General features: G+C 40.9%; 1 protein-coding gene across 2 annotated transcripts in view; it reads right to left on the bottom strand.

The window, feature by feature from the left end:
* Positions 1 to 8,929: 8,929 nt before the first annotated feature.
* LOC147116957 (meiosis-specific coiled-coil domain-containing protein MEIOC-like) overlaps positions 8,930 to 25,010 on the bottom strand; it is a 101,470-nt gene continuing 85,389 nt past the window's right edge. For both annotated transcript variants that reach the window (XM_085987450.1, XM_085987449.1), the window contains 2 exons: positions 21,333 to 21,513; positions 8,930 to 18,916 (listed from right to left, as the gene is read on the bottom strand). In XM_085987450.1, coding sequence (XP_085843576.1) covers positions 18,630 to 18,916; positions 21,333 to 21,513 — 468 coding nt within the window. In that variant the 3' untranslated portion in view covers positions 8,930 to 18,629. The remainder of the gene's footprint in view (positions 18,917 to 21,332; positions 21,514 to 25,010) is intronic.

Raw genomic sequence — 25,010 nt, 5'->3', positions numbered from 1 at the left:
ACTGGGATAGTAATAGTGTAAAGGGCAGAGAGGGGGAAGAATTTCTGAAGTGTGTTCAGGAGAACTTTCTTGATCAGTACGTTTCCGGCCCAACAAGGAAGGAGGCATTGCTGGATCCGGTTCTGGGGAATGAGGTGCGTCAAGTGGAGCAGGTGTCAGTAAGGGAGCATTTAGGGAACAGTGATCACAGTATCAATGTTTAGACTAGCTGTGGAAAAGAACCGGGAGCAATCTGGAGTAAAAATACTTAAGGAAAGCCAATTTCAGTGGGTTGAGAATGGATCAGGCCCGGGTAAATTGGAATCAAAGATTGGCAGGCAAAACTGCAAATTGAACAATGGGCTGCCTTTAAAGAGGTGATGGTTCAGAGGTACATTCCCACGAAGAGGAAAGGTAGGGCAACCAAAGCCAGAGCTCCCTGGATGATGATTGCGATAGAGCGTAAGATGAAGCAGAAAAAGGGGGTATATGACAGATGTCAGGTTGAGAATACAAGTGAGAACCAGACTGAATATAGAAAGTTCAGAGGGGAAGTGAAAAAGGAAATGAGGGGCAAAGAGAGTGTGAGAATAGATTGGCAGCTAACATAAAAGGGAATCCAAAAGTCTTCTATAGACATATATAAATAATAAACGGGTAGTAAGAGGAGGGGTGGGGCCGATTAGGGACCAAAACAGAGACCTACGCATGAAGGCAGACAGCATAGCTGAGGTTCTAAATGAATACTTTGCATCTGTCTACCAAGGAAGAAGATGCTGCCAAAGTCATAGTGAAAGAGGAGGTAGTTGAGATACTGGGTGGGATAAAAATTGATAAAGGAGGTACATAAATTAGATAAATCACCAGGACCGGATGGGCTGCATCCTAGGATGCTGAGGGAGGCAAGGGTGGAAATTGCAGAGGTACTGGTCATAATCATCCAATCCTCCTTAGATACAGGGGTGGTGCCAGAGGACTGGAGAATTGCAAATGTTACACCCTTGTTCAAAAAAAGGGTGTAAAGATAAACCCAGCAACTACAGACCAGTCAGTTTAACCTCGGTAGTTGGGAAGCTTTTAGAATCGATAATCCGGGACAAAATTAACAGTTACTTGGACAAATGTGAATTAATTAAGGAAAGCCAGCACGTATTTGTTAAAGGCAAATCGTGTTTAACTAACTTGATTGAGTTTTTTGATGAGGTGGTTTTTTGATGAGGTAACAGAGAGGGTTGATGAGGGCAATGCGGTTGACATTGACTTCTAAAATGCATTTGATAAAAGTCCCACATAATAAGCTTGCCAGCAAAGTTGAAGCCCATGGAATAAAAGGGACAGTGGCAGCATAGATATGAAATTTGAAAGTGACAGGAAACAGAGATTAGTGGTAAACGGTTGTTTTTCAGACTGGAGGAAGGTACACAGCGGGTCGGTACCAGGACCACTGCTTTTCTTGATATATATTAATGACTTGGGTGTACAGGGCACAATTTCAAAATTTGCAATTGATACAAAACTTGGAAGTATAGTGAGGAGGATAGTGATAGACTTCAAGAGGACATAGATAGGCTGGTGGAATGGGTGGACACGTGGCAGATGACATTTAATGCAGAAAAGTGCAAAGTGATACATTTTGGTAGGAAGAACGAGGAGAGGCAATATAAACTAAAGGGTACAATTCTAAAGTGGGTGCATGAACAGAGAGACCTGGGGGTGCATGTGCACAAATCGTTGAAGGTGGCAGGTCAGGTTGAGAAAGCGGTTAAAAAAAGCATACAGGATCCTGGGCTTCATAAATAGAGGCAGAGTATAAAAGTAAGGAAGTTATGATGAACCTTTATAAAACACTGGTTCGGCCTCAACTGGAGTATTGTGTCCAATTCTGGGCACCGTGCCTTAGGAGGGATGTGAAGGCCTTAGGGTGCAGAAAAGATTTACAAGAATGGTTCCAGGGATGAGGGACTTCAGTTACGTGGATAGACTGGAGAAACTGGGGTTGTTCCCCTTGGAGCAGAGAAGGTCGAGAGGAGATTTGATAGAGGTCTTCAAAATCGCGAGGGGTCTAGACAGAGTAGATAGAGAGAAACTTCCCATTGGTGGAAGGGTCGAGAACCAGAGGACACAGATTTAAGGTGATTGGCAGAACCAAAGGCGACATGAGGAAAAACTTTACACAGCGAGTGGTTAGGATCTGGAATGCACTGCCCGAAAGGGTGGTGGAGGCAGATTCAATCGTGGCTTTCAAAAGGGAATTGGATAAGTACCTGAAGGAAAACAATTTGCAGGGCTACGGGGAAAGGGCAGGGGAGTGGGACAAGCTGAAATGCTCTTGCAGAGAGCCGGCTCGATGAGCCGAATGGCCTCCTTCTGTGCTGTAACCATTCTAGGATTTTCTAAGTGCCCTGTTACCACTTCCTTAATGGATTCCAGAATTTCCCCCGATGACTGATGTCAACCTAACTGGTCTGTAGTTCGCTGTTTTCTCTCTCCTTCCTTTCTTGAATAGCGGTGTTACATTTGCTACCTTCCAATCCGCAGGGACCATTCCAGAATATAGGGAATTTTGGAAGATCACAACCAATGCATCCGCTATCTCTTTTAGAACCCTAGGATATAGGCCATCAGGTCCACAGGATTTTTTGGCTTATGGTCCCATTAATTTTCCCTTTTCCTTTACTAATAAGTTCCTCACTCTCATTAGACCGTTGATACCCCACTATTTCTGGTATGTTTTTTGTGCTTCTACTGTGAAGACATACAAAATATTTGTTTAACATCTCTGATTTCCTTATTCCCCATTATAATTTCTCCTGTCTCAGCCTTTAAGGGACCCACATTTACATTTGCTAATAGAACATAAGAAATAGGAGCAGGAGTAGGCCATTTGGCCCCTTGAGCCTGCTCCACCATTTAATGAGATCATGGCTGATCTGATCTTGGGCTCAGCTCCATTTCCCTGCCCACTCCCCATAACCTATCACTCCCTTATTGTTCAAAAATCTGTCCATTTCCACCTTAATTATATTCAATGACCCAGCCTCCACAGCTCTCTGGGGTAGAGAATTCCACAGATTTACAGGAGAGGGGGAAGTACAGAGAGACCTGGGTGTTCTTGTACACCAGTCACTGAAGGCGAGCATGCAGGTGCAACAGGCGGTCAAGAAGGCAAACGGTATGCTGGCCTTCATAGCAAAAGGGTTAGAATACAGGAACAGGGATACCTTGCTGCAGCTGTACAGGGCACTGGTGAGACCACACCTCGAGTACTGTGTACAGTTTTGGTCGCCTCATCTGAGGAAGGATGTTCTTGCCATGGAGGGGGTGCAGCGGCGATTCACCAGGCTGATACCAGGAATGGCGGGAATGACCTATGAGGAGAGACTATGTAGTTTAGGGATGTACACACTGGAGTTTAGAAGATTGAGAGGGGACCTCATAGAAGTGTATAAAATTCTGACAGGTCTAGACAGACTGGATGCAGAAGGAATGTTTCCCTTGGCGGGTGAGAACAGAACTAGAGGACATAATTTAAGGATAAGGGCTAAACCATTTAGGACAGAGATGAGGGGGAATTTCTTCACTCAGAGAGTGGTGAACCTGTGGAACTCATTGCCACAGAGGGCAGTGTACGCCAGCTCATTAAATATATTTAAGAGGGAATTAGATATATTTCTACGGGCAAAAGGGGTTAAGGGTTACGGAGAGAAGGCGGGGACGGGATACTGAATTAAAGGATCAGCCATGATCTCATCGAATGGCGGAGCAGGCACGAAGGGCCGAATGGCCTACTCCTGCTCCTATCTTCTATGTATCTATGTACAGCCCTTAGAGAAGAAGTTCCTCCTCATCTCAGTTTTAAATGGGCGACCCCTTATTCTGAAACTATGCCCCGTAGTTCTAGATTCCCCCATGCTGGTTTTTAAAAATGTCCTAATCCTCTGGCCTTCCACTAATTTTGGCAACATTGTATGCCTTTGTTTTCAATTTGATACCATCCTTTACTTTCTTCGTTAGCCACAGATGGTTCTTCCTTCTCACTGGAATATATTTTTGTTGAGAGTTATGAAATATCTCTTTAAATGTCTGCCATTGTTTATCAAACATCTTACCCTTTAATCTATTTTCCCAGTCTACTTTAGCCAACTCTGCCTTCATACCTTTGTAATTGCCTTTATTTAAGATCAGGACACTGGTTTGAGACCCAACTTTCTCACCCTCCAATTGAATTTGAAGTTCAACTATGCTATGATCACTCTTTCTTAGAGGATCCTTTACTTTTCCTTTTTACATACTTGTAGAAGCTCTTACAATGTTTTTATATTTCTTGCTAGTTTACGCTTTTTATTTTCTTTCATTATCAATCTTTGAACTCAAGAGGTGAGATGAGAGTGACTGCCCTTGACATCAAGGCAGCATTTGATCGAGTGTGGCATCAAGGAGCCCTAGCAAAACTGAAGTCAATGGGAATCAAGGGGAAAACTCTCCATTGGTTGGAGTCATACCTAGCACAAAGGAAGTTGGCTGTGGTTGTTGGAGGTCATTCATCTCAATCACATGACATCACTGCAGGAGTTCCTCAGGGCAGTGTCCTAGGCCCAACCATCTTCAGCTGTTTCATCAATGACCTTCCCTCCATCATAAGGTCAGAAGTGGGGATGTTCGCTGATGATTGCACACTGTTCAGCACCATTCGAGACTCGTCAGATACTGACGCAGTCCGTGTCCATATGCAGCAAGACCTGGACAACATTCAGACTTAGGCTGACAAGTGGCAAGTAACATTCACACCACGCAAGTGCCAGGCAATGACCATCTCCAACAAGCAAGACTCTAACCATCTCCCCTTGATATTCAATGGCATTACCATCGCTGAATCCCCCACTATCAACATCCTGGGGGTTACCATTGATCAGAAACTGAACTGGACCAGCCATATAAATACTGTGGCTACAAGAGCAGGCCAGAGGCTGGGAATTCTGCGGCGAGTGTCTCACCTCCTGACTCCCCAAAGCCTTTCCACCATCTACAAGGCACAAGTCAGGAGTGTGATGGAATACTCTCCACCTGCCTGGATGAGTGCAGCTCCAACAAGACTCAAGAAGCTCGACACCATTCAGGATAAAGCAGCCCGCTTGATTGGCACTCCATCCACCACCTTCAACATTCACTCCCTCCACCACCGGCACACTGTGGCTGCAGTGTGTACCATCTACAAGATGCACTGCAGCAACTCGCCAAAGCTCCTTCAACAGCACCTGCCAAACCCGCGACCTCTACCACTTAGAAGGACAAGGGCAGCAGACGCATGGGAACATCACCACCTACAAGTTCCCCTCCAAGCCACACACCATCCTGACTTGGACCTGTATCGCCGTTCCTTCACTGTCGCTGGGCCAAAATCCTGGAACTCCCTTCCTAACAGCATTGTGGGTGTACCTACACCATATGGACTGCAGCGGTTCAAGAAGGCGGCTCACCACCATCTTCTCAAGGGCAATTAGGGATGGGCACTAAATGCAGGCCTAGCCAGCGACGCCCACATCCCATCAATGAATTTTTAAAAAATCATCCTTCGCTACAATCTGTCCTCCAGCTAAAAGCAATATCTAACCTAATACAATAGCAAAATACTGCGGATGCTAGAAATCTGGAACAACAGAAAACGCTGGAAACACTCAGCAGGCCAGGCAGCATCTGTGGAGAGAGAAACAGAGTTAATGTTTCAGGTCTGGGGCCCTTCAGCAGAACCGGAAAAAGCTGGAGATGTAACAGATATTAAGCAGGTGCAGAGACGGGGGGGGGGGGATTGAAGGAACATGTGTATGTGCCTTTAAGAGAAGAACTGATTCTATACTGCAGTACCGGCAGTGACCAACCCTGTATATAAAGCCATAGCAGGCTTCTGTATTTCAGTCTTGAATTACTCTCTTCAGTAAATACCTGTTTTATTGTTCTCCTGCAGTCTGAGTATTATTGATCCTCGGACACTACACTGGCGACGGGCAGGTTTGAACTCACCTGCAGTACTGCATCACCTCACGGGGATCTTTTCCCTGAAGAGAAGCTTCTTGGAGGTCGAAGTCAGAACGGCGGGCGTCGACCGCGGGCAACCGCCCAGGGATCCATCGGAGAGTTGCAGGGGAGGCTGTGGAGAGCTGGGCCTGGCTCCAGTCGAGGTGTTCCAGCAAGTCGTGCTGGTAGCAGGTAGTGCGCTGACCCTTCCGGACAGCGGCGGGCTCAGGCTCGATCAAGCGGCTCTGCAAAGGGGCCGTGCAGCGTCGTCGGGAGGAAGAGAGGGTGGAGCGCACAGGGCGCGGTCGGTGCTCAAGAACAGGGCAGCGTGGAGAGGATAGAACGCGGGGAAGGAAAAGTGAGACGCGCCGAAGCCGCGGGTCGCCGCCATTACCCTGTAGAACGCTAGGAACAGCGTGGCAGCAAGGGGAAGGAAAAGCGCGGGAGGCGCCATTTTATTCCATTGGGGAAGAAGGAAAAGCGCGGGAGGCGCCATTTTATTACATTGGGGAAGAAGAAAAAGCGCGGGAGGCGCCATTTTAAATCACCCAAGATGCCGAAGAGTGGCAGTATCACTGCTTTCTAAAACGAGGTAGAAGACTGGACCACGTATGTGTAAAGAATTGAAGTGTACTGCAATGCCAATGAGGTGGCCAATGGAAAGAAGGCGTCGGTATTATTAAATTTGATGGGCGCAAGAACGTACGGCCTATTGCGGAATTTAATTATCCCAGCTAAACCAATGGAGAAAAGTTTTGAAGAGATTGTTAATATCTTACAGGAACACCTAAACCCTACACCGCTGCTGATAGCAGAAAGATTCAAGTTCCATAAAAGAAACCAGCACAGAAATGAGAAGCCAACCAGGAGCTTCAAGATAGGGCAACCAGTCTTGGCCCGCGACTACCGAACAGAAAAATGGCAGCCAGGAACGATATGCACACAGCAGGGACCACTAATGTACACAGTGGACGTTGGAGAGAGCATCGTGAGATGCCATGCTGACCAGATTCTAGAGTCACAGGAACAAGCCAAACCCATACCACGAGCAGGTGCACCTGGTAATCAACCCAAAGTACAGATTGCATCTACCTCAGAAGCAGTAGTATTGGAAGCTGACGAACCAACCAATGACAATGAGCCAGAATCAACTCCGCCACAAGAACAGGATACTCGAGAAAGGCGCTATCCAGTCAGGATCAGGAAGCCTCCTCAAAGACTGAACTTATAAAAGGATTATTTCAGTTGATGTATGTAGTACAGAGAAAATTGTAATTGTAATTAGTTTTTATTTAGTTGTTAAATGAATGTTATGTACTGTTTATCTAAAAGGGGAGGAATTGTTGTGTATGTGCCTTTAAGAGAAGAACTGATTCTATACTGCAGTACCGGCAGTAACCACCCCTGTATATAAAGCCATAGCAGGCTTCTGTATTTCAGTCTTGAATTACTCTCTGTTCAGTAAATACCTGTTTTATTGTTCTCCTGCAATCTGAGTATTATTGATCCTCGGACACTACAGAACATACTGTGCTTATGTAAGAGGCAGGAAAGATAAAATGTTGCAAATGGGAATGGCAAAATCATACAGCATGAAAAATGGGGGCAGGGGTTATAGTTTGAAATTGTTGAACTCAATGTTGAGTCCAGAAGGCTGTAAAGTGTCTAATCGAAAGATGAGGTGCTGTTCCTCGAGCTTACGTTGAGCTTCATTGGAACAATGTAATAGGCCAAGGACAGAGTGGGAGTGAAACGGAGAATTAAAGTGACAGGCGACCGGAAGCTCAGGCTCACCCTTACTGACTGAACGGAGGTGTTCCACAAAGCGGTCGCCCAATCTGCATTTGATCTCCCCAATGTGGAGGAGACCGCATCGTGAGCAGCGAATACAGTATACTAAATTGCAAGAAGTACAAGTAAATTGCTGTTTCACCTGGAAGGGGTGTTTAAGGCCCTGGACAGTGGGAAGGGAGGAGGTAAAAGGGCATGTGTTGCATCTCCTGCGCTTGCACGGGAAGGTGCCAGGAGAAGGGGAATGGCTGTTAGGGGTGATTGAGGAGTGGACCAGGGTGTCGCGGAGGGAGCGGTCTGGTCCCTATGGAATGCTGAAAAGAACTCCACATTGCGTTTCTCAATATTCTGTAGATCATCAGACCACCTTTTATTGATGCAGCAACAACCTAAAGAGCCTGATATTCCAAAATTCCTTGGTAGTTCTCAGACACTTGGGTTTCCATCTTGTGGATAGAAACCAAACGTGCATGCTGTAATATTGAGGCTATGCATGTCTCAACAGAATCCTATTCACCAGCGTCAGAGCGGCAACTCCAAGGCAAGTCACTGTTTACAAAAACCATTGCAGACCTCTCCCACCATCAGCGCTAAGAAGTCAGCATATCATTAACACAAACAGCCTACCATTATTAGGTGACGGAGTTCAGTTCCTCCTATAAAACTGGTTCATTAAGATTTTCTATCTGCAGTACACGCCACCAGTTTTTCCAAACTCCATGCAGATGGATCTTTGCTCCAGCCTTTTGGGTCAACTCTCCTGGGTCAAAGCTCCCTCCAGACTCTCAAGGATGCAATCAATTGTTTGTTGGAAGGAAGCAAACTAGTCAGTGAAAACTGATTTAATTGACAGGAGTGAATGCATGTTTGAATTTGCCTTCATGCAGTACATCTTTGTTTTATAAATAGGAACTAAGCAATGCTCACAGCCCCATAGTAAAAAAAGCACTGATGAAAAGATTGTAAATCTTACAAGTCAAAATATATCGCTATCATGAGAATGAAGTGAACACAGGTAGTGGTCCTGAGGTGAAAATACCCAGTTTTCAAAAAATGTACCACTTTGTTAAAGGGCATAGGCTTCTGCTGTGTGTTTGCAGCAAACATATCAGTTTCATACCCAAGAATAAAAACACAATCAAAAAGATTAACATCAAACTAATTTAAACTTTTATTTCTTTGCAGTAATGTGCTAATTTTCAAACTTTTGTTTTTAAAACAGCTCCAAAGCTGCTACACGCCCCAGTTAAATATAAACTGTAACTTTAAAATAATTCAGCACTTGGAGGCCATGGCTGACTGCAAAATACAATAATTTGATTGTTAGCAAGACTGAATTCAGCAACATTTGTAACAAAAGAACATTGTTTTAAGTGATTCACAAAGACAGTACAATTATAATTAAACGGCATTCATTAACAGAACTTTATGACTGGTCTACACAATGTGTACTGCTGACTTCTCCTCTGAAAGTTTGAGATCAAGATTTTCAGTCTTTGTCCTTTCATCTGAGATAAGAAATGATTGAACTTACAGATCAGACCACAACATCTTGTACATCTGTGGAACATCTCAAGAATAGAGCAACCCAACCACATGATTCTATCAAGAGGGACTAAAATATTAAACTTTTGCCATAACATTTATACAGCAGCAATATAGGTTATTTTCTTCCCATTATATGCAGTATATGATGATAGTATTCACTAGAAGATGCTGTTATCCCGCAAAAGTAGATAATACTTTTCCAACACTTCACTCTCACAGGAGAAGTCTGCGATTGCACATTGGTCTTAAAAAGTCTCTGTACCCCTCTACCTCAAGAAAACAATGGAATTCTTATTATACACAAACCATAAAGGTATTCCAGAAATCCAGTGATTTAGAAACATGCTCATTTCCAGTTTGTCTCTGGCTAAAACACACAATTTAAATAAAAATATGTTTTTTTAAAAATCAATTAGTTGCATTGGCTAAAGACCACATCACCCAAGGAAAGTGCAGTGAAAAAGATTAACTATCCAAAACTCAAATTATTTTGCTTTTGAAAATTGTTCCCCTTTGTTGATGCAAAACTAACAAATGATGATAATTAAGTTCCCCATTAGTTATAAATTGTATGTTCTTATTTGTGGGGCAAACAAAAACATCTTTCCTCAGGCAAACCAAATTTCCTGTATAATTAAATCTAATGTTGGTGATCAAGGCAAAAGACATGATTAAACATATTACATTAAAAAACTTGGAAATATTGAAGTACCACAAATGCTTTTAAATTTTCAACTGGGGGCATAGGGTGTTGAGGGTTAACCCCTCATTGTTAAATGAGCAAATTCAGTCAGAACTAAAAGGCAAAAGTATATAAGCGCTTAATGACATTCTAGCACCTAAAAGCTATCAAGTTGTTAGTAAATTTCACACTGATCCAAGATAGAACATACTGACATTATGGATAACATACTCCTCATTTGATGAGAATACAGTTTGTAGATTATTGCATAAGTTACATTCCATGCCATTATATACCAATCAGTGAATGTTGATTGACTTTACAACAGTACCATTAAGCAACAGTGCCTCATGCCTTTTACTGAACCAGACTAATAAATACATAAGAAAATTAACATGCTACACTGTTAGCTATGCATTGCCATACATTATATAACTGATTTTCTGTGAACTGCTAGCAGAAACTAACAATGTTTTAACTATCAGTAATAACGAGTAATTATAAAGCTGCTGAATCCAACATACAAACAGCTTTTGAAAGAAAATATAATCAGTAAAAGGCACATTAGCATATTTAAAATACACATCAAAATGATTTAGAAAGATTACACACACCATGAATACAAATTAACAGACACATATAACCCAAAACATGATCTACAATGCCCAATACATTCATTACTAGAGCACAATCCAGTATGGCTACAAAAATAAATTTGTGTAAACAAAATCTAAGATTTTCAAAAATGCACGACCAAATCATCTTTTATTCCCTTCGTTACGTAGGTCACATTGCCGTACATTTAAATATTTGTGTACGGTTTTAATGCTTTATTAAAATCTGTAGCAAACTATTTCCATAAAATTTATACCAAAAATGAGAACTGTAAACCTATTATACAAAGGCATGTTGCAATCTAGATTATAAAAGGCAGCACTGATTTCTGTGGATTTTGACTGGCAACCGTTTCCTTTATAAATTCAGAATGGTTGTAAAGTTACATGTGTGGACCATACTAACCAGAAAGGTGAAATGTATTCATTCTTTTGCAAGTGATGAATATATTCCTGGAATGTTTCAACAAATTCAATATGTGATTTCTAAAATTCACTAACTGTTCTCGCCCTGAATAATCCCAAATTTGTGACAGCCATGTAAAATTGGTGCAGTAAGAAAAATAAATTCGGCAACTTACAATAGAAAAAGTGCTCTACAGTACTGATTTTTATTTGTGAATAAATTGGTAACTATAACTAGACTCTGGATGTATGTAGTCTTTAGTCTATATTAATGTGACTACAAACTTGCACTAAACGTTAGGGGGTAAAGTTTTCACTTCTGGGCTTGAAAGCCCACGATTGTCTGTCAATTAAAGCGAATGGGCTGGCAAGAGAACAAGTAGAATTTTTACCCTCAAGGCATCTCAATCTGCACATAATTTTAAAGATATTATTTGGTTATTTTCATTGTTGAATTAGGAATTGCTATAACTGGATACCATGAATGTAATGAAAAGGAAAAAATTGATACTTTAAAAAATATTATTAGTCCAATTCTTACTAATTACTGGCCAGTGCGGGGGGGGGGGGGGGGAGGAGCTGTGTTCGCTGTACACCAAATAAATGCACATGCTATTCTTTCTATACTAAATCAAGTCCCTAACATGGAATGCTTCCCAACACAATTTGTACACGAGTATGAGTTCAAGATATCAGCAGTGAAATAGTGGTAAGAATGTAGCATTTACTTATTTAAAGTTTTAAAAGGGTAATTTTTTTTTAATGAAAACCAAAAATCCATACAGAATGTAAGCTGGTCTTTGCACAGTTTGGATTTTGTTATGGGGGGTGGAGAGAGAGAGAGGACCAAGGTTGGTTAAGAAAGTAATTTTATCAGTGTTTTGCAGGCTGAGTATAATATGTTTTGGGAGCATGGTAATACATAATGGAAAGCAGTCTAAAAAATCCTAAAATATGCATGGTTCTGATCTCATACCATATTTATATAGTGCAAGCTAAATGATGATAGCTATAGGTTTTATTTGCATCTGCTAGAAACCTTAACAAAACAGCTACCTAATGGGTAAATGCCTTTGAAGCTTTTTTCACACAAATCATGGGTTAGATTTTATTTATATTGTCAAAATAAATCAATGGAAAAAGTATATTTTCACATTTCAGAAACTCTGAATTACTACAGTAATTCATTTCAACATGCCCAACGAAAGCACATGCTCTGCCGCAGCACTGTTAGATTAAGGTTAACTGTATTAGCAAATATTAAGTTATGTAAGCTTAACCAAAGCCTAAATGCTCAAACCCACTTTGCATTACCTTTTATTTAGAAGATAAAGTTGTTCTCAAGTCAAATAATGTGTTCATCTGTATCATTTAAGTACATTATGTAGAAGGGAAGCTGCAGAGCATTCACTCTTTCCCTCAATTTTCCCAAGTTAAAAAGTATTAACTCAGCACTAATTTATTAACCTCTGCTTTCCTTTGTCAAAAATAAAATTAATGGCAATATACCTCAACGTCTTACAGTTGAGTATTACACATCCCTGTGTCATACATAAAGAACAAACCTGTACTTATATAGATCCTGTCATAACCTCAGGTCATCCTAAAATTCTACATTCAATGAATTATTTTTGGAGTGCAGTCACTACTGTTTTGTAGGCAAACCCTAATTTATAAATTTACTGTTCATTAATTAATTTGTGTTGTTGATAAAAAAAACTGTCTACTTATAGTTACATTGTGTTGTGGTGTATGTGTCTTTGTGAACTGTTACACTCTCCTGTACGAACATATCTAAACAGTTTTACGCTGCACTGTGTTGTGAAAGAGAGATTAGTGAAAACTGTGTCTTATACTTTCATATAAACGTGTATGAAATGCAGTACTGTTTTGAAATGATTCCTAATGGTTGGTTTAATTAGACTACACATACATTTAATAAGTGTAAACATATTTAAATCAAAACACAATGATTTGCCTATGAAATTAAATTTAAAGTTCTAGAAAAAAATGCATTCCATACAAGAATCTTTTTAAAATATGTAAAGTGAAAATGTATTACAAAGTCGTATTTGGGAAGCTATTCAGACTATTGTTTCTTGCATATTTCAATTGGTTGTTAGTTGCTTGTAACTGTAGATCTCAATACAATTAAACCCAAAGACAATCAATGCTGCCTTTTTAATAATTTTATGCTTATGCAGAACTAATATCATTTCCATAGGCGCTACTACTTTGCCTTCAAATATAATTTCTCATAGTTAGCATAGTCCCAAAGAGATTCCTCCCTGAGCCAATCTTTCCAAATACAAACAACTATGAATACTACCTGGTTTATAATACCATTTTTCAAAAACAAGATTACATCATAAATTTTGTTAAAAGCATTAAATTGACAACAGTGTAAGTAGTGTAATATGGAGAAAAAAACAGAATTTTTGACCTATGTTAATAATCCTATAAATATCTTAATCCTTCTCTACATTCACAAAGCTTTAAGATGCAAGACTTCTGATTGTCTAAGCCCAAGTATGAAGACTAGCATACGACTAGCTCTATAATGTAATAGAATGTCTCTATACAGTCACAAAATGGTTTCCAGAATTCTAGAAATAAATCAGTTAAAGAAAAATAGCTTTGGTAACCTAGTACTGTACATAGTTAGATCTGTGAAAAATACTTTGCACATACAACCCAAAAAACTAAATATTAAATATATATTTCCTGAGTAAACAGTTAATCTGATTATTAGGATGGTTTGGCAAGAATAGTCCCATTAATACAGTACATTAGATACTAAATCTGAATTTAAATTAAGATTGAATCAATATTAAAATAAATATGGAATGCTTTAAAAATAATTCCTTAAACAGATATTACAAAAAAAAATCAATTTTGTCTTCATTAAGTGCATGCTAGATCAAATACAGGTACTACTTTTATTTCCCCAACACAGAGGGTTAGTAAATCTAAGAACTAATCCTGAGTAACAATTCTTTTTCTTTCTTAAATGGTTTTTTTAAATACAGATTACAGACTTAAAATGAAATTACTCCAAGTTATGTAGCACTCATACTTATTCAGGCTTTTAGTTCTGAAATGCAGGGATGATGACATTACAAACATTGCACTATGGGAAATTTCAGGCTGAACAAGTTGGATTATTCCTCCTCAGTAGAGCAGTTTATAATGATCACAAATCCCTCAACTGACCAAGACCATTTTCTAATTAAGCACCCAACAGTAACCATCTAAAGAATTCTGGTGGATACATTTTTCATTGAGCAAGTAATACTTGTGTTCCTAGATCCGCATTATATTCCCATTTTAACGACACTTTAAAATGTAGAGAATGAAAGTTGTCACCCAGTTTTCTAATTTAACAGCCTCAGCAGCCCAGGTATTACAAAGCATGATAAAATTATGTTTTGAGTAGATAGATCAATTCAGGAACAAAAACAGCTGTTTAGATTGGGAGCATGGGTTCCAAACTAGGGCAGTTCACATGTCTTAGGTTAACAGTACAGTGCAATAAAAACATGCCATTGGTCACTTTTAACCAACATCCTGTTCAAGAGATTCATTTAATATTGGCCTAATTTGCATTTGGTACAAAGTGTGGTTTACAGCTTGATTCAATTGCCTTACACTTTTTGGTGTGGACTGCTTTAACTTTGATTTTTTTTGGGCCCTATCTAGAAAAACTTGCAAACAAGGCAATCATTAAATTGTTTGTTTCTAAACTCTACTAATTGGAATGATATCAGAAACTAGAAAAAAACTTATATTTTAAAAATAGAGTGGTGGAAGAGGGAAGATTTCCTCTTTATGCTATTTGTAACAGCATCAAACAAATTTATAAAGAATACACCTAAAATTTTGCTAAAAGAGCAAACAGAAAATCCTCCTCCACATAAACAAAGGACCTTGTCCTTGGTGCAACAAAAAGTATGAACAATAGTTTCTATGCCTTTTGATTTTTAAGTTTGAAATGACTATTTCTGCTGATTTACATTACAATATTAGCAAAATTGTCAGTTTGCTTAATTAGCAGCAATTTTCTTTTGTTTTATTTTCAAGGAATTCTTTGGTAAAATCCTTGATATATTGGAAAAGGTTTTCCTATTGATGATGAAAGGTGATGGGTGTTATTTCTAGGATTTCAATTCAATGCCGGTTCTCACCATGTAGGAATATGGATAGGGGAAAGGATGATGCAGAAAACGACAGGTGGTACAGTTAGCAAGATTCCTGTTTTTCCCCTAACAGTGGTTTAACACAATGCAAAATCAGATCTTCCACATTCACGGAGTCCTTTTCTCAGTGAGAAAGTACTCCAGCCAAGTTACATTTTTTTTTTTAACTAATTGGAAAAAGCTGGTCCACATACTCCACAGCTGAGTACTGCACTCTATAGAAGCTAGCAGAAATGCTGCAACATGAAGTAGACCAAGAAGAAAAATAAGGTCGATGAGAGAAAGATCGTCAGTTAAGGTGGTACTGAATTTTACTTGTGGTTAACATGGTGTTATTTTCCCTAGTGAAGATTCATATTCATGTTCCCAAGATAAACTCTTTTTTCCTGAAAATTTCATTTGTATAGTGAATTTTTAAATTTTGTCTTAATCCATTTGGCACATCAGTGGTACTTGTGAAATTAGAAGTCAACGACAGACATTCTTTTCTCCCACTCCTCCCCCAAATAGTAATCAAATTAGAATGTAATGAAAAACACTCAGACACATAAAATAGGAGTTTAAATTGCAGCTGAAAACTTTCTCTGTAGAAAGAAAATAAAGTGAGTTCTTCTCTCCCTACCCGTCCCCCCACTAAACTAAAATACTGGCTCAACCACATTTTTTGACAGTGCAGTTAAATACTACAGTGTACTTCAAATGTTTTGTTAGTTGGCAAATGCACATCATGGAGTAGTCATGAGCCAAAGGGACTAGAAACATTTTAGGCTTGATGCCTGGTGGGTACACTACAATTAGCTCCAGTTGGGTTGATTTTCAACTTGCCATGGTGTAAAACTGGTGTTGATTTAAATGAAAATTAAAATCGGGTAGTTTCTATAATGGGAGTTTTACACCTGGGTGGCAATTTGAAAATCAACCCTAGTATCTCTAATACAGTGAGGAAGAATAAAAATTAATATATAGGCCACAGCAGATTGCTATCTGTTGACTGCTACTGGAGGTGCATGTGTAGATGCTGGTTGAGTACAGGATCAGGCTTGACTGTAATAGTTCTACAGTTAGTTAAGTAGCCTACCAGCACTCACTGTTGTTGCTCGCACATGAACGAGGTATTATGGACCACCAATGCCTATAGTACCATGAATTATAATGCATAATTACCTTGAGAAGAGGGGTAATGATATAAAATTAACAGAGAAAGTATAAAAATGAAAAATAGATTTGCTTTGAGACGATGTGGGTTCCAGCAGAATTTTATCATGAGAAAGCTGTAAATACTATACTGGTTCATGGGCTGTTAACCGCAATCAGACATCAGCACGGTGGCATAGTGGTTAGCACTGTTGCCTCACAGCGCCAGGGACCCGGGTTCGAATCCGGCCTCGGGTGACTGTCTGTGTGGAGTTTGCACATTCTCCCCGTGTTTGCGTGGGTTTTCTCCGGGTGCTCCGGTTTCCTCCCACAGTCCAAAGATGTGCGGGTTAGGTTGATTGGCTATGATAAATTGACCCTTAGTGTTAGGGGGATTAAATACGTGGGGTTACGGGGATAGGGTGGGATATGTGTCGGTGCAGGCTCGATGGGCCGAAATGGCCTCTATCTGCATTGTGGGGTTTCTGTGATTAGGTGAAAATACCAATCTTTACGACATCCCTACCTTTTATGGAGTCCAAACACAAGAATTTATCTGTTGTGAAGTGAGCTCAAAGGCTAATAAAAGTTACTGATGCATGTTTAAATGTCTGAGGTGTTAGGCCCACATAGATGAATGCATGTACAGTTCTCTCAGTTTGCTCATCTGTGAAAAGAACCCTATAACTAAGTAACTCACTCACCAAGTTAAAAATTGGATGACTGCTTGTAAGTGCTTGACATAATTAACTAAATTGTTCTTGGATGCGCAGGCACATAACAGTGTATTCTTCAGCAAACAATTTCAAACAGAATTGTTAAATAATATATCTTATTATAACTCTGCAACACCATAACCAACCAGTGAGTTATGAAGATCTTGTTAGCTGATTGGATAGGCAAGATCTTTTTTTCCAAATAGCCCTCTTTTTGGTTCTGATTACAATTACAATCTGATTTATTCAGGTTTCTACAAAGTAGAGTTAAAGATAAAATTTAAGTTAAAAGTGATTGAAAGTACTCAATTATCTAAACAGTATTTTTAAACAAATACAGGATTCCAATTTTGTAATTTTTCTAAACTTCCTCATATCTCCTTACCAAAGGTCAGTAACACAATACCATGGAAAGTAGACAGTACTGCTCCAATGTTTCAGGGCCCCAAACTAAATGTAGGATTTGACTAGGGTACATAACAAGTAAAAATGAGAAGGTTGTAACAAATTCTATTACAATGCATAAAATTTCAGCTAGAATGGGAAAATAAATAACCTATTGAATATATAAACCATGCATTTCTAGTGGAGTTTAGCACATTACTATTTTTACAAAGTTCAATGATACAATCGGTCTTCTTGTGTTTTAAGCCTCAGTTAGACAGGTCTAATTGTCAGTTATTAAACTTCATCAGGACTGAACTTTTCAGTTTCTAATAATTACTACTTTAGATTATGAAAAAGCAAGAATATTCTACATAATTGCAAAGCATTAAAGAACATTCTTCATTAATTGGGTTTTTCACTAAATTGAACTTTTGTAGTAGAAATTATACTGCAGTTTAGAAAATAATAAAAGGTGAATGACATGAATTCTTTACAGGCCTCAAATGTGCCAAAATCAGGCCAAAATGGGCACTACTTTAAACTGCAAACAGTACTGTATTCCCTTAGCATTGTCACAGCAGCTCAGTATTTTTCTTCTCATTCACTAAAATTCAAATTTTTGTTTCAGTAGTATGGAAAAAACAGCAATTATTTGGTTTCTCTTCTCTTCCACACAAGATTTAGTGCAATCTCCTGAACAGCAATCGTTACTATCTGGTGACATTAACATATATCAAAGTCTCAGCTTCAAATAGAAATAAACTTGCCAATTTCTTGATGCAGCAGAAATAGCTCATTGTAGCAAAAACTGATGTAGCACCAGGATTTTACAGAAGTGGTTATCAAAAAATGATATTTTCACACTGTACTGAGATCAAATTTCACTTTTCAGGTTTCCTCGGAAACTGATAACCAAGTAACTATTTTCCACATTACTCCTATCTCTTCTCGGGTATACAACTTGCCCTTACCATTCAGATCACCAGGTTAATTTCAAGTTTCGGGAAACTATTTTTTTAACACGTGGCTCATCATTAATCCTAGAATTTCACACAATGCAAACAGATACTGCAATACTGCTTTAAACACTTAACCCACAGTTCAAAATATTCCATAGCACAACTCACAAAACAGAACAGGAGCTGTATTTTAAGCTGTCACTTTTTCAGCACACTTCTCTCTTACAATCACTTTCTCTCTTTATTGCTGCACATCCAGCATGGTCAGATTGAGGCTTCTCCAGCATTTTCTCTTCAATGAACCTTTTGTCTTCATTTTTGATAGCACCCCCCTGACACAGCTCCTTTAGTGCTTTTTCAATTTCAACTTGCTTGACGAGAAACCCCAGGGAACTTTTTGGCAAGGTCATCTGCAGTGCACACCAGAGGGCAGTACGAGCCTTGCGTGTTGAAATAGTCAGATCCTTTATGGCAGCTGCCAGGGCCAGAACATCTACAAACAGAGAAAAAGACAATGAGCATATCGTCACTGACAGTGAGAGGACTCAAAGTTAACTCTGGACTAGATCAGTATGTGTTGCAGTGGCCAAATGATGGAGAGCAAGACATTTCCTTCAGGATCAGTTAATACATTCAAGTATCATCACATATTTAGTGCACTGCCACGTGCAGAAAAATTCTTGGTCCATGATTTACAAACAGTTCAACAGGCACTGGTGTATTAGGAACAGTAAATACATTTTATATTGCGGTATTTCAGACTAGAAAGTTGTCAGCTACTATTCTTTCCATTTTATACTGCTTTATGAGCCAACCAGTGGATCAGATCAAAGCTCGGCAGTCCTGCCACATCCAGTTGTGAATGGTGGTGGACCATTAAACAACTAACTGGAGGAGGAGGCTCCTTGAATATCCCCATCCTCAATGATGGTGGAGCCCAGCACGTGAGTGAAAAAGGCAAAGCTGAAGCATTTGCAACCATCTTCAACCAGAAGTGCAGAGTGGATGATCCATATCGGCCTCTTCCTGAGGTCCCCATCGCCACAGAAGCCAATCTTCAGCCAATTCAATTCACTCCAGGTGATGTCAAGAAAAACTGAGCGCACTGGATACAGCAAAGGCTGTTGACCCCGACAACCTCCCAGCTGTCGTGCTGAAGACTTGTGCTCCAGAACTAGCCGTGCCTCTAGCCGAGCTGTTCCAGTAGCTATAACACTGGCATCTATCCGACAATGTGGAAAACTGTCCAGGTATGGCCTGTCCACAAGAAGCAAGACAAATCCAATCCGGCCAGTTACCACCCCATCAGTCTACTCTCGATCATCAGCAAAGTTATAGAAGGTGTCGTCGACAGTGCTATCAAGCAGCACTTACTCACCAATAACCTGATCACTGATGTCCAGTTTGGGTTCCGCCAAGACCACTCGGCTCCAGACCTCATTACAGCCTTGGTCCAAACATGGACAAAAGAGCTGAATTCCAGGTGAGATGAGAGTGACTGCCCTTGACATCAAGGCAGCATTTGACCGAGTGTGGCATTAAGGAGCCCTAGTAAAACTGAAGTCAATGGGAATTGGGGGGAAAACTCTCCGCTGGCTGGAGTCATACCGAGCACAAAGGAAGATGGTTGTGGTGGTTGGAGGTCAATCATCACAGCCCCAGGACATCGCTGCAGGCGTTCCTCGGGGCAGTGTCCTAAGCCCAACCATCTTCAGCTGCTTCATCAATGACCTTCCCGCCACCATAAGGACAGAAGTGGGGATGTTCGCTGATGACTGCAGAGTGTTCCATGCCATTCGCAACCCCTCAGACAATGAAGCAGTCCATGCCCGCATGCAGCAAGACCTGGACAACATTCAGGATTGGGCAGGTAACATTCGCACCACACAAGTGCCAGGCAGTGACCATCTCCAACAAGCGAGCATCTAACCACCGCCCCTTGACATTCAACGGCATGACCATCGCCGAATCCCCCACCATCAATATCTTGGGGGGTCACCACTGACCAGAAACTTAACTGGACCAGCCACATAAATACTGTGGCAACAAGAGCAAGTCAGAGGCTGGGTGTTCTGCGGTGAGTGTCTCACCTCCTGACTCCCCAAAGCCTTTCCACCATCTACAAGGCACAAGTCAGGAGTGTGATGGAATACTCTCCACTTGCCTGGATGAGTGCAGCTCCAACAAGACTCAAGAAGCTCGACACCCTCCAAGACAAAACAGCCTGCTTGATTGGCACCCCATCCACCACCTTAAACATTCACTCCCTCCACCACCAGCGTACCGTGGCTGCATTGTGTACCATCTACAAGATGCACAGTAGTAACTTGTCAAGGCGTCTTTGGCAGCAGCTCCCAAACCCGCAACCTCTACCATCTAAAAGGACAAGGGCAGCAGGCGCATGGGAACACCACCACCTGCAAGTTCCCCTCCAAGTCACACACCATCCTGACTTGGAAATATATCACCGTTCCTTTATCATCGCTGGGTCAAAATCCTGGAACTCCCTCCCTAACAGAACTGTAGGAGTACCTTCACCACATGGACTGCAGCGGTTCAAGGCGGCGGCTCACCACCACCTTCTCAAGGGCAATTAGGGATGGGCAATAAATGCTGGCCTTGCCAGTAACGCCCACATCCCATGAACGAATAAAAAATAAACTGTAAGAATACCTTAGCCTCTGATATGCCCAAATGCAGTGAGGGGAGGAATATCGGGGCCAATGTTTCTTAAAGGGTTAGGATTCTTAGATGATTTTGCCACATGGGATGACAGTGATGTCCTATTTGTATGAGAAATTGAACAAATAAGAAAGGAAGATATTTTAACAATGGAATGTTCAATTCTCTTTTGTTTAAATTCTAGTCATCATCACCAGAAGTTAATATTATTGTGAATAACTGCTTACCTTTGTCATCATTGTAGCGAGGTGCCCCTTGTCTCTGACGATTTGCAGCATTAATTATTTCATCTTTACGACGTGCTTGCGTGACATGGACGGCTTCCAAATGGCAATTGAGAGTTGTAGATATATTAGCATGAACAGGCGAACTACGGAGACGTTCCATTTTGCCAAGCAAAGTCAAAACCTGCCATGCAATTATAACATCAGCTAGAAAGACTTCTAGACAATTCTCAGTCAACATGTTAAATTTTCTTAAAGGAGAATAGAACTCTATGCTAACAACCGCAATGATAGGTACTTCTCCACAAAGTTTCTCTTTGGTCTCCAATTACTCAAAGAGTAACTTGGAAAAAATTATCTCTGCCACTGATCTCTGTTTACCAGTCTCAAATACCATTTCAGCAGACTTCTATGGAATTTCATCTAAATCGCTGTCGAGTAATACGTGAAGAAGATTACAGAGTTTGGGGAAATGAACAGGTGAAAGAAGAATTTGTTGACTTTCTGGAAGATTGAGACTAAATTGAGGTGGAAATTTCAGAGGCTCTGGCCACAATCTTCTAATTCTCCTTGGATGGGCTGCGGGGGGTGGGGCGGGGTGAGGTGGTTGTGCTGAAGGACTGCAAATATTACACCCCTGTTTAAAGAATGGGAAAGGGATAAACCCAGAGCTACAATCAGCCTAACATCGCTGGTGGGGAAACTTGAGACACAATAATTGGGGACAAATTTAATGGCATTTGGAAAAGTATGGGCTAATAAATGAAAGTCAGCACAGATTTGTTACGGGCAAATTGTGTTTGACTAACCTGATTGAGGTCTTTAATGAACAGAGAAATTTGATGAGGGCAGTGCAGTTGATGTTGTGCCTTACAAAAGGCATTTGACAAAGTACAACATAGTAGACTTGTTAGCAAAATTAAAGCCCATGGGATTAATGGGACAGTGGCAGCATGGATACAAAATATCCAGAGGTCGGTACTGGGACCACTGCTTTTTTTGATTATATATTAATGACCTGGGTATACAGGGCATAATTTCAAAGTTTGCAGTCGATACAAAACTCGGAAATGTAGTAAACAATCCTCAGGAGGATATAGACAGACTGGTGAAAAGAGCAAACACATGGCAGATGAAATTTAACACAGAGAAGTGTGAAGTGATACATTTTGGTAAGAAGAATAAGGAGAGGCAATACGAACTAAATTGTACAATTTTAAAGGGGGTGCAGGAACAGAGAGACCTGGGAGTGTATGTACACAAATCCTTTACGGTGACAGGACAAGTTGAGAAAGCGGTTAAAAAAGCTTACGGATCCTGGGCTTTATTAATAGAGGAATAGAGTACAAAAGCAAGGAAGTTATGCTAAAATTTTATAAAATACTGGTTAGGTCTCAGCTAGAGTATTATGTTCAATTCTGGGCACCACACTTTAGGAAGAATGTCAAGGCCTTGGAGAGGATGCAGAAGAGATTTACTAGAATGGTACCAGGGATGAGGGACTTCAGTTATGTGGAGAAGCTGGGGTCGTTCTTCTTAGAGCAGAGAAGATCAAGAGGAGATTTGATAGAAGTGTTCAAAATCATGAATGCTTTTGATAAAGTAAATAAGGAGAAACTGTTTCCAGTGGCAGAAGAGTCAGTATTTAGAGGACACGGATTTAAGGTGATTGGCAAAAGAACCAGAATCGCCATGAGGAAACAATTTTTTTTTATATACACAGTGAGTTGTTGTGATCTGGAATGCACTGCCTAAAACGGTGGTGGAAGAAGATTTAGTAGTAACTTCAAAAGAGAACTGGATAAATATTTGCAGGGTAAAAAATGTACAGGGCAATGGGAAAAGAGCAGGGGAGTGGGATTAATTGGATAGCTCTACCAAAGAGCCGTCACAGGCACGATGGGCCGATTGGCCTCCTTCTCTGCTGTATGATTCTACGTGGCTAAGGTGGTTTCTATTGGTCAACACAGGCATAGATTCTATGATTCTAAATTTGCAAAAGGGCCTTCTTCATCTAACCTAGTATAAATGTTGGGTCTTGTCTTAGATATTCTCTCAGTCACAGTGGTGCAAGTCATTCCCATAAACGTTCTGAGCATCTTGGGAATGTGTCCAATATCTAACTATACAACAGTGTAACCCAGGGTTGCAACAATACTGGATCTAAACTGGATATCCGTATCTTTGGCATGTATGTTTCTTCAGTCTCTTTAAAAACAAACCAGGAAAACACTTGGTGAGTCAAGGCCAGATACAAATCATTTTATTTTTGTTCTAAGGATATGGGCATTGCTGGCAAAGCTCTATTTATTGGCAATCCCTAGTTACCCTTAGAAGGTGGTGGAGGTCACTTCAAAGTGGCATTAAAAGTCAACCACATATTGAGACTGGAGTCATATTCAGGCCAGACCAGGTAGGGGTGGCAACATCCCTTCTCTGAAGGACATTAACTGACCTAGTTGGGTTTTCATGACAATCATTGTTAATTTCTAGTGCCAGCCCACAAATTACCAGATTGATGGAGTTAAATTTCACAATTTGCCATGGTGGGATTTGAACATGTGACCTCTGGGTTGCTAGTCCAATAGCATAGCCACTAGTCTATTGTACCCATTTCTCAAGCTGCTTTAATTCACAGAAAACAATGATGATCGGATTCACTTAGCTCAATCATTATGGCTTGTCTTTGCGTAATAATACAAAATAATCAACAGGGTACCCTTCCTCACATCAGTAGGTTGTCTTTCTTGATTTAAACAGAATGAGGAGATTTCACTGGCTCCGCCGAGTGGAAACAGGACTGTAGCATCCTGAAAATCCCAGGGGAAAAACTGTTTACTGCCCGCAGCCCAATTGGTAATGAGCGCCCTCAAAACAACAATCCTCCTGCTGCCGCTTCCCAACACAGTGGCCGGGAATTTCCTGTTTCCCACCCGCACGAAGCAGGGTGACCCGGTAGATGGCGGGAAACCCTGCACACTGTGAAGTTTAACTCCACAGCGTGTGTGTGACATAATGGGCGGGTTTCCCGCCTGGAAGCCTACCTGTTTGGGCGCAGAACGCTGGCTGACCAGGACACTGCAGCAACAGGCAAGTGCTGGATCCGGGGGGGAGGGGAGTGGGAAGAGTGGGGTGTGTGGAGGGTCTGTTCCCCGGGGGGGGTGAGTCGCATTCTCGAGAGGGGTCCTATCCCCGACCCCGTGACTGAGTTCGATCCCCAGGGAGGGAGTTCGATCCCCGGGGAGGGGGTCCGATCCCCGACCCCAGGGGTCCAATCCTGCCACCATCCCAGGCTTTACTCTCTCTTAAATAAGCCTGCAGCTTCCCTCCGTGCCTATCTTGACATCCTCCGAAGGGCCCATCCAGGATCATCCTAGAATGCAAAGATAACCCACGGATTCTTTTCACTACAAACCGTTTTCTTAAATCCTCTCCCCTGCCTCCTCCACTCTCATCTCTTAACAACAAGTGCGAGGAGTTCATGGACTTCTTTGTCACCAAGATGGAGACCATCCGTGCAGTTGTATTTTATACAGAAGCATCATTCACATTCTCATTAAGTTGAAGACTGTGTGACCAAGTATTATTTGATTGGTGATAGATGACGTTAGTCAGTCTTGTGATGAGCATTTCAAACTGTAATTCTATTATGATTGTAATTTTGTTATTTACGAGCAGTTT

Source organism: Somniosus microcephalus, chromosome 5, assembly GCF_052327205.1.
Source record: "Somniosus microcephalus isolate GS21.2 chromosome 5, FLI_Smic_1.0, whole genome shotgun sequence".
NCBI classification, from domain to species: domain Eukaryota; kingdom Metazoa; phylum Chordata; class Chondrichthyes; order Squaliformes; family Somniosidae; genus Somniosus; species Somniosus microcephalus.
This window is presented reverse-complemented; position numbering and strand designations above follow the sequence as displayed.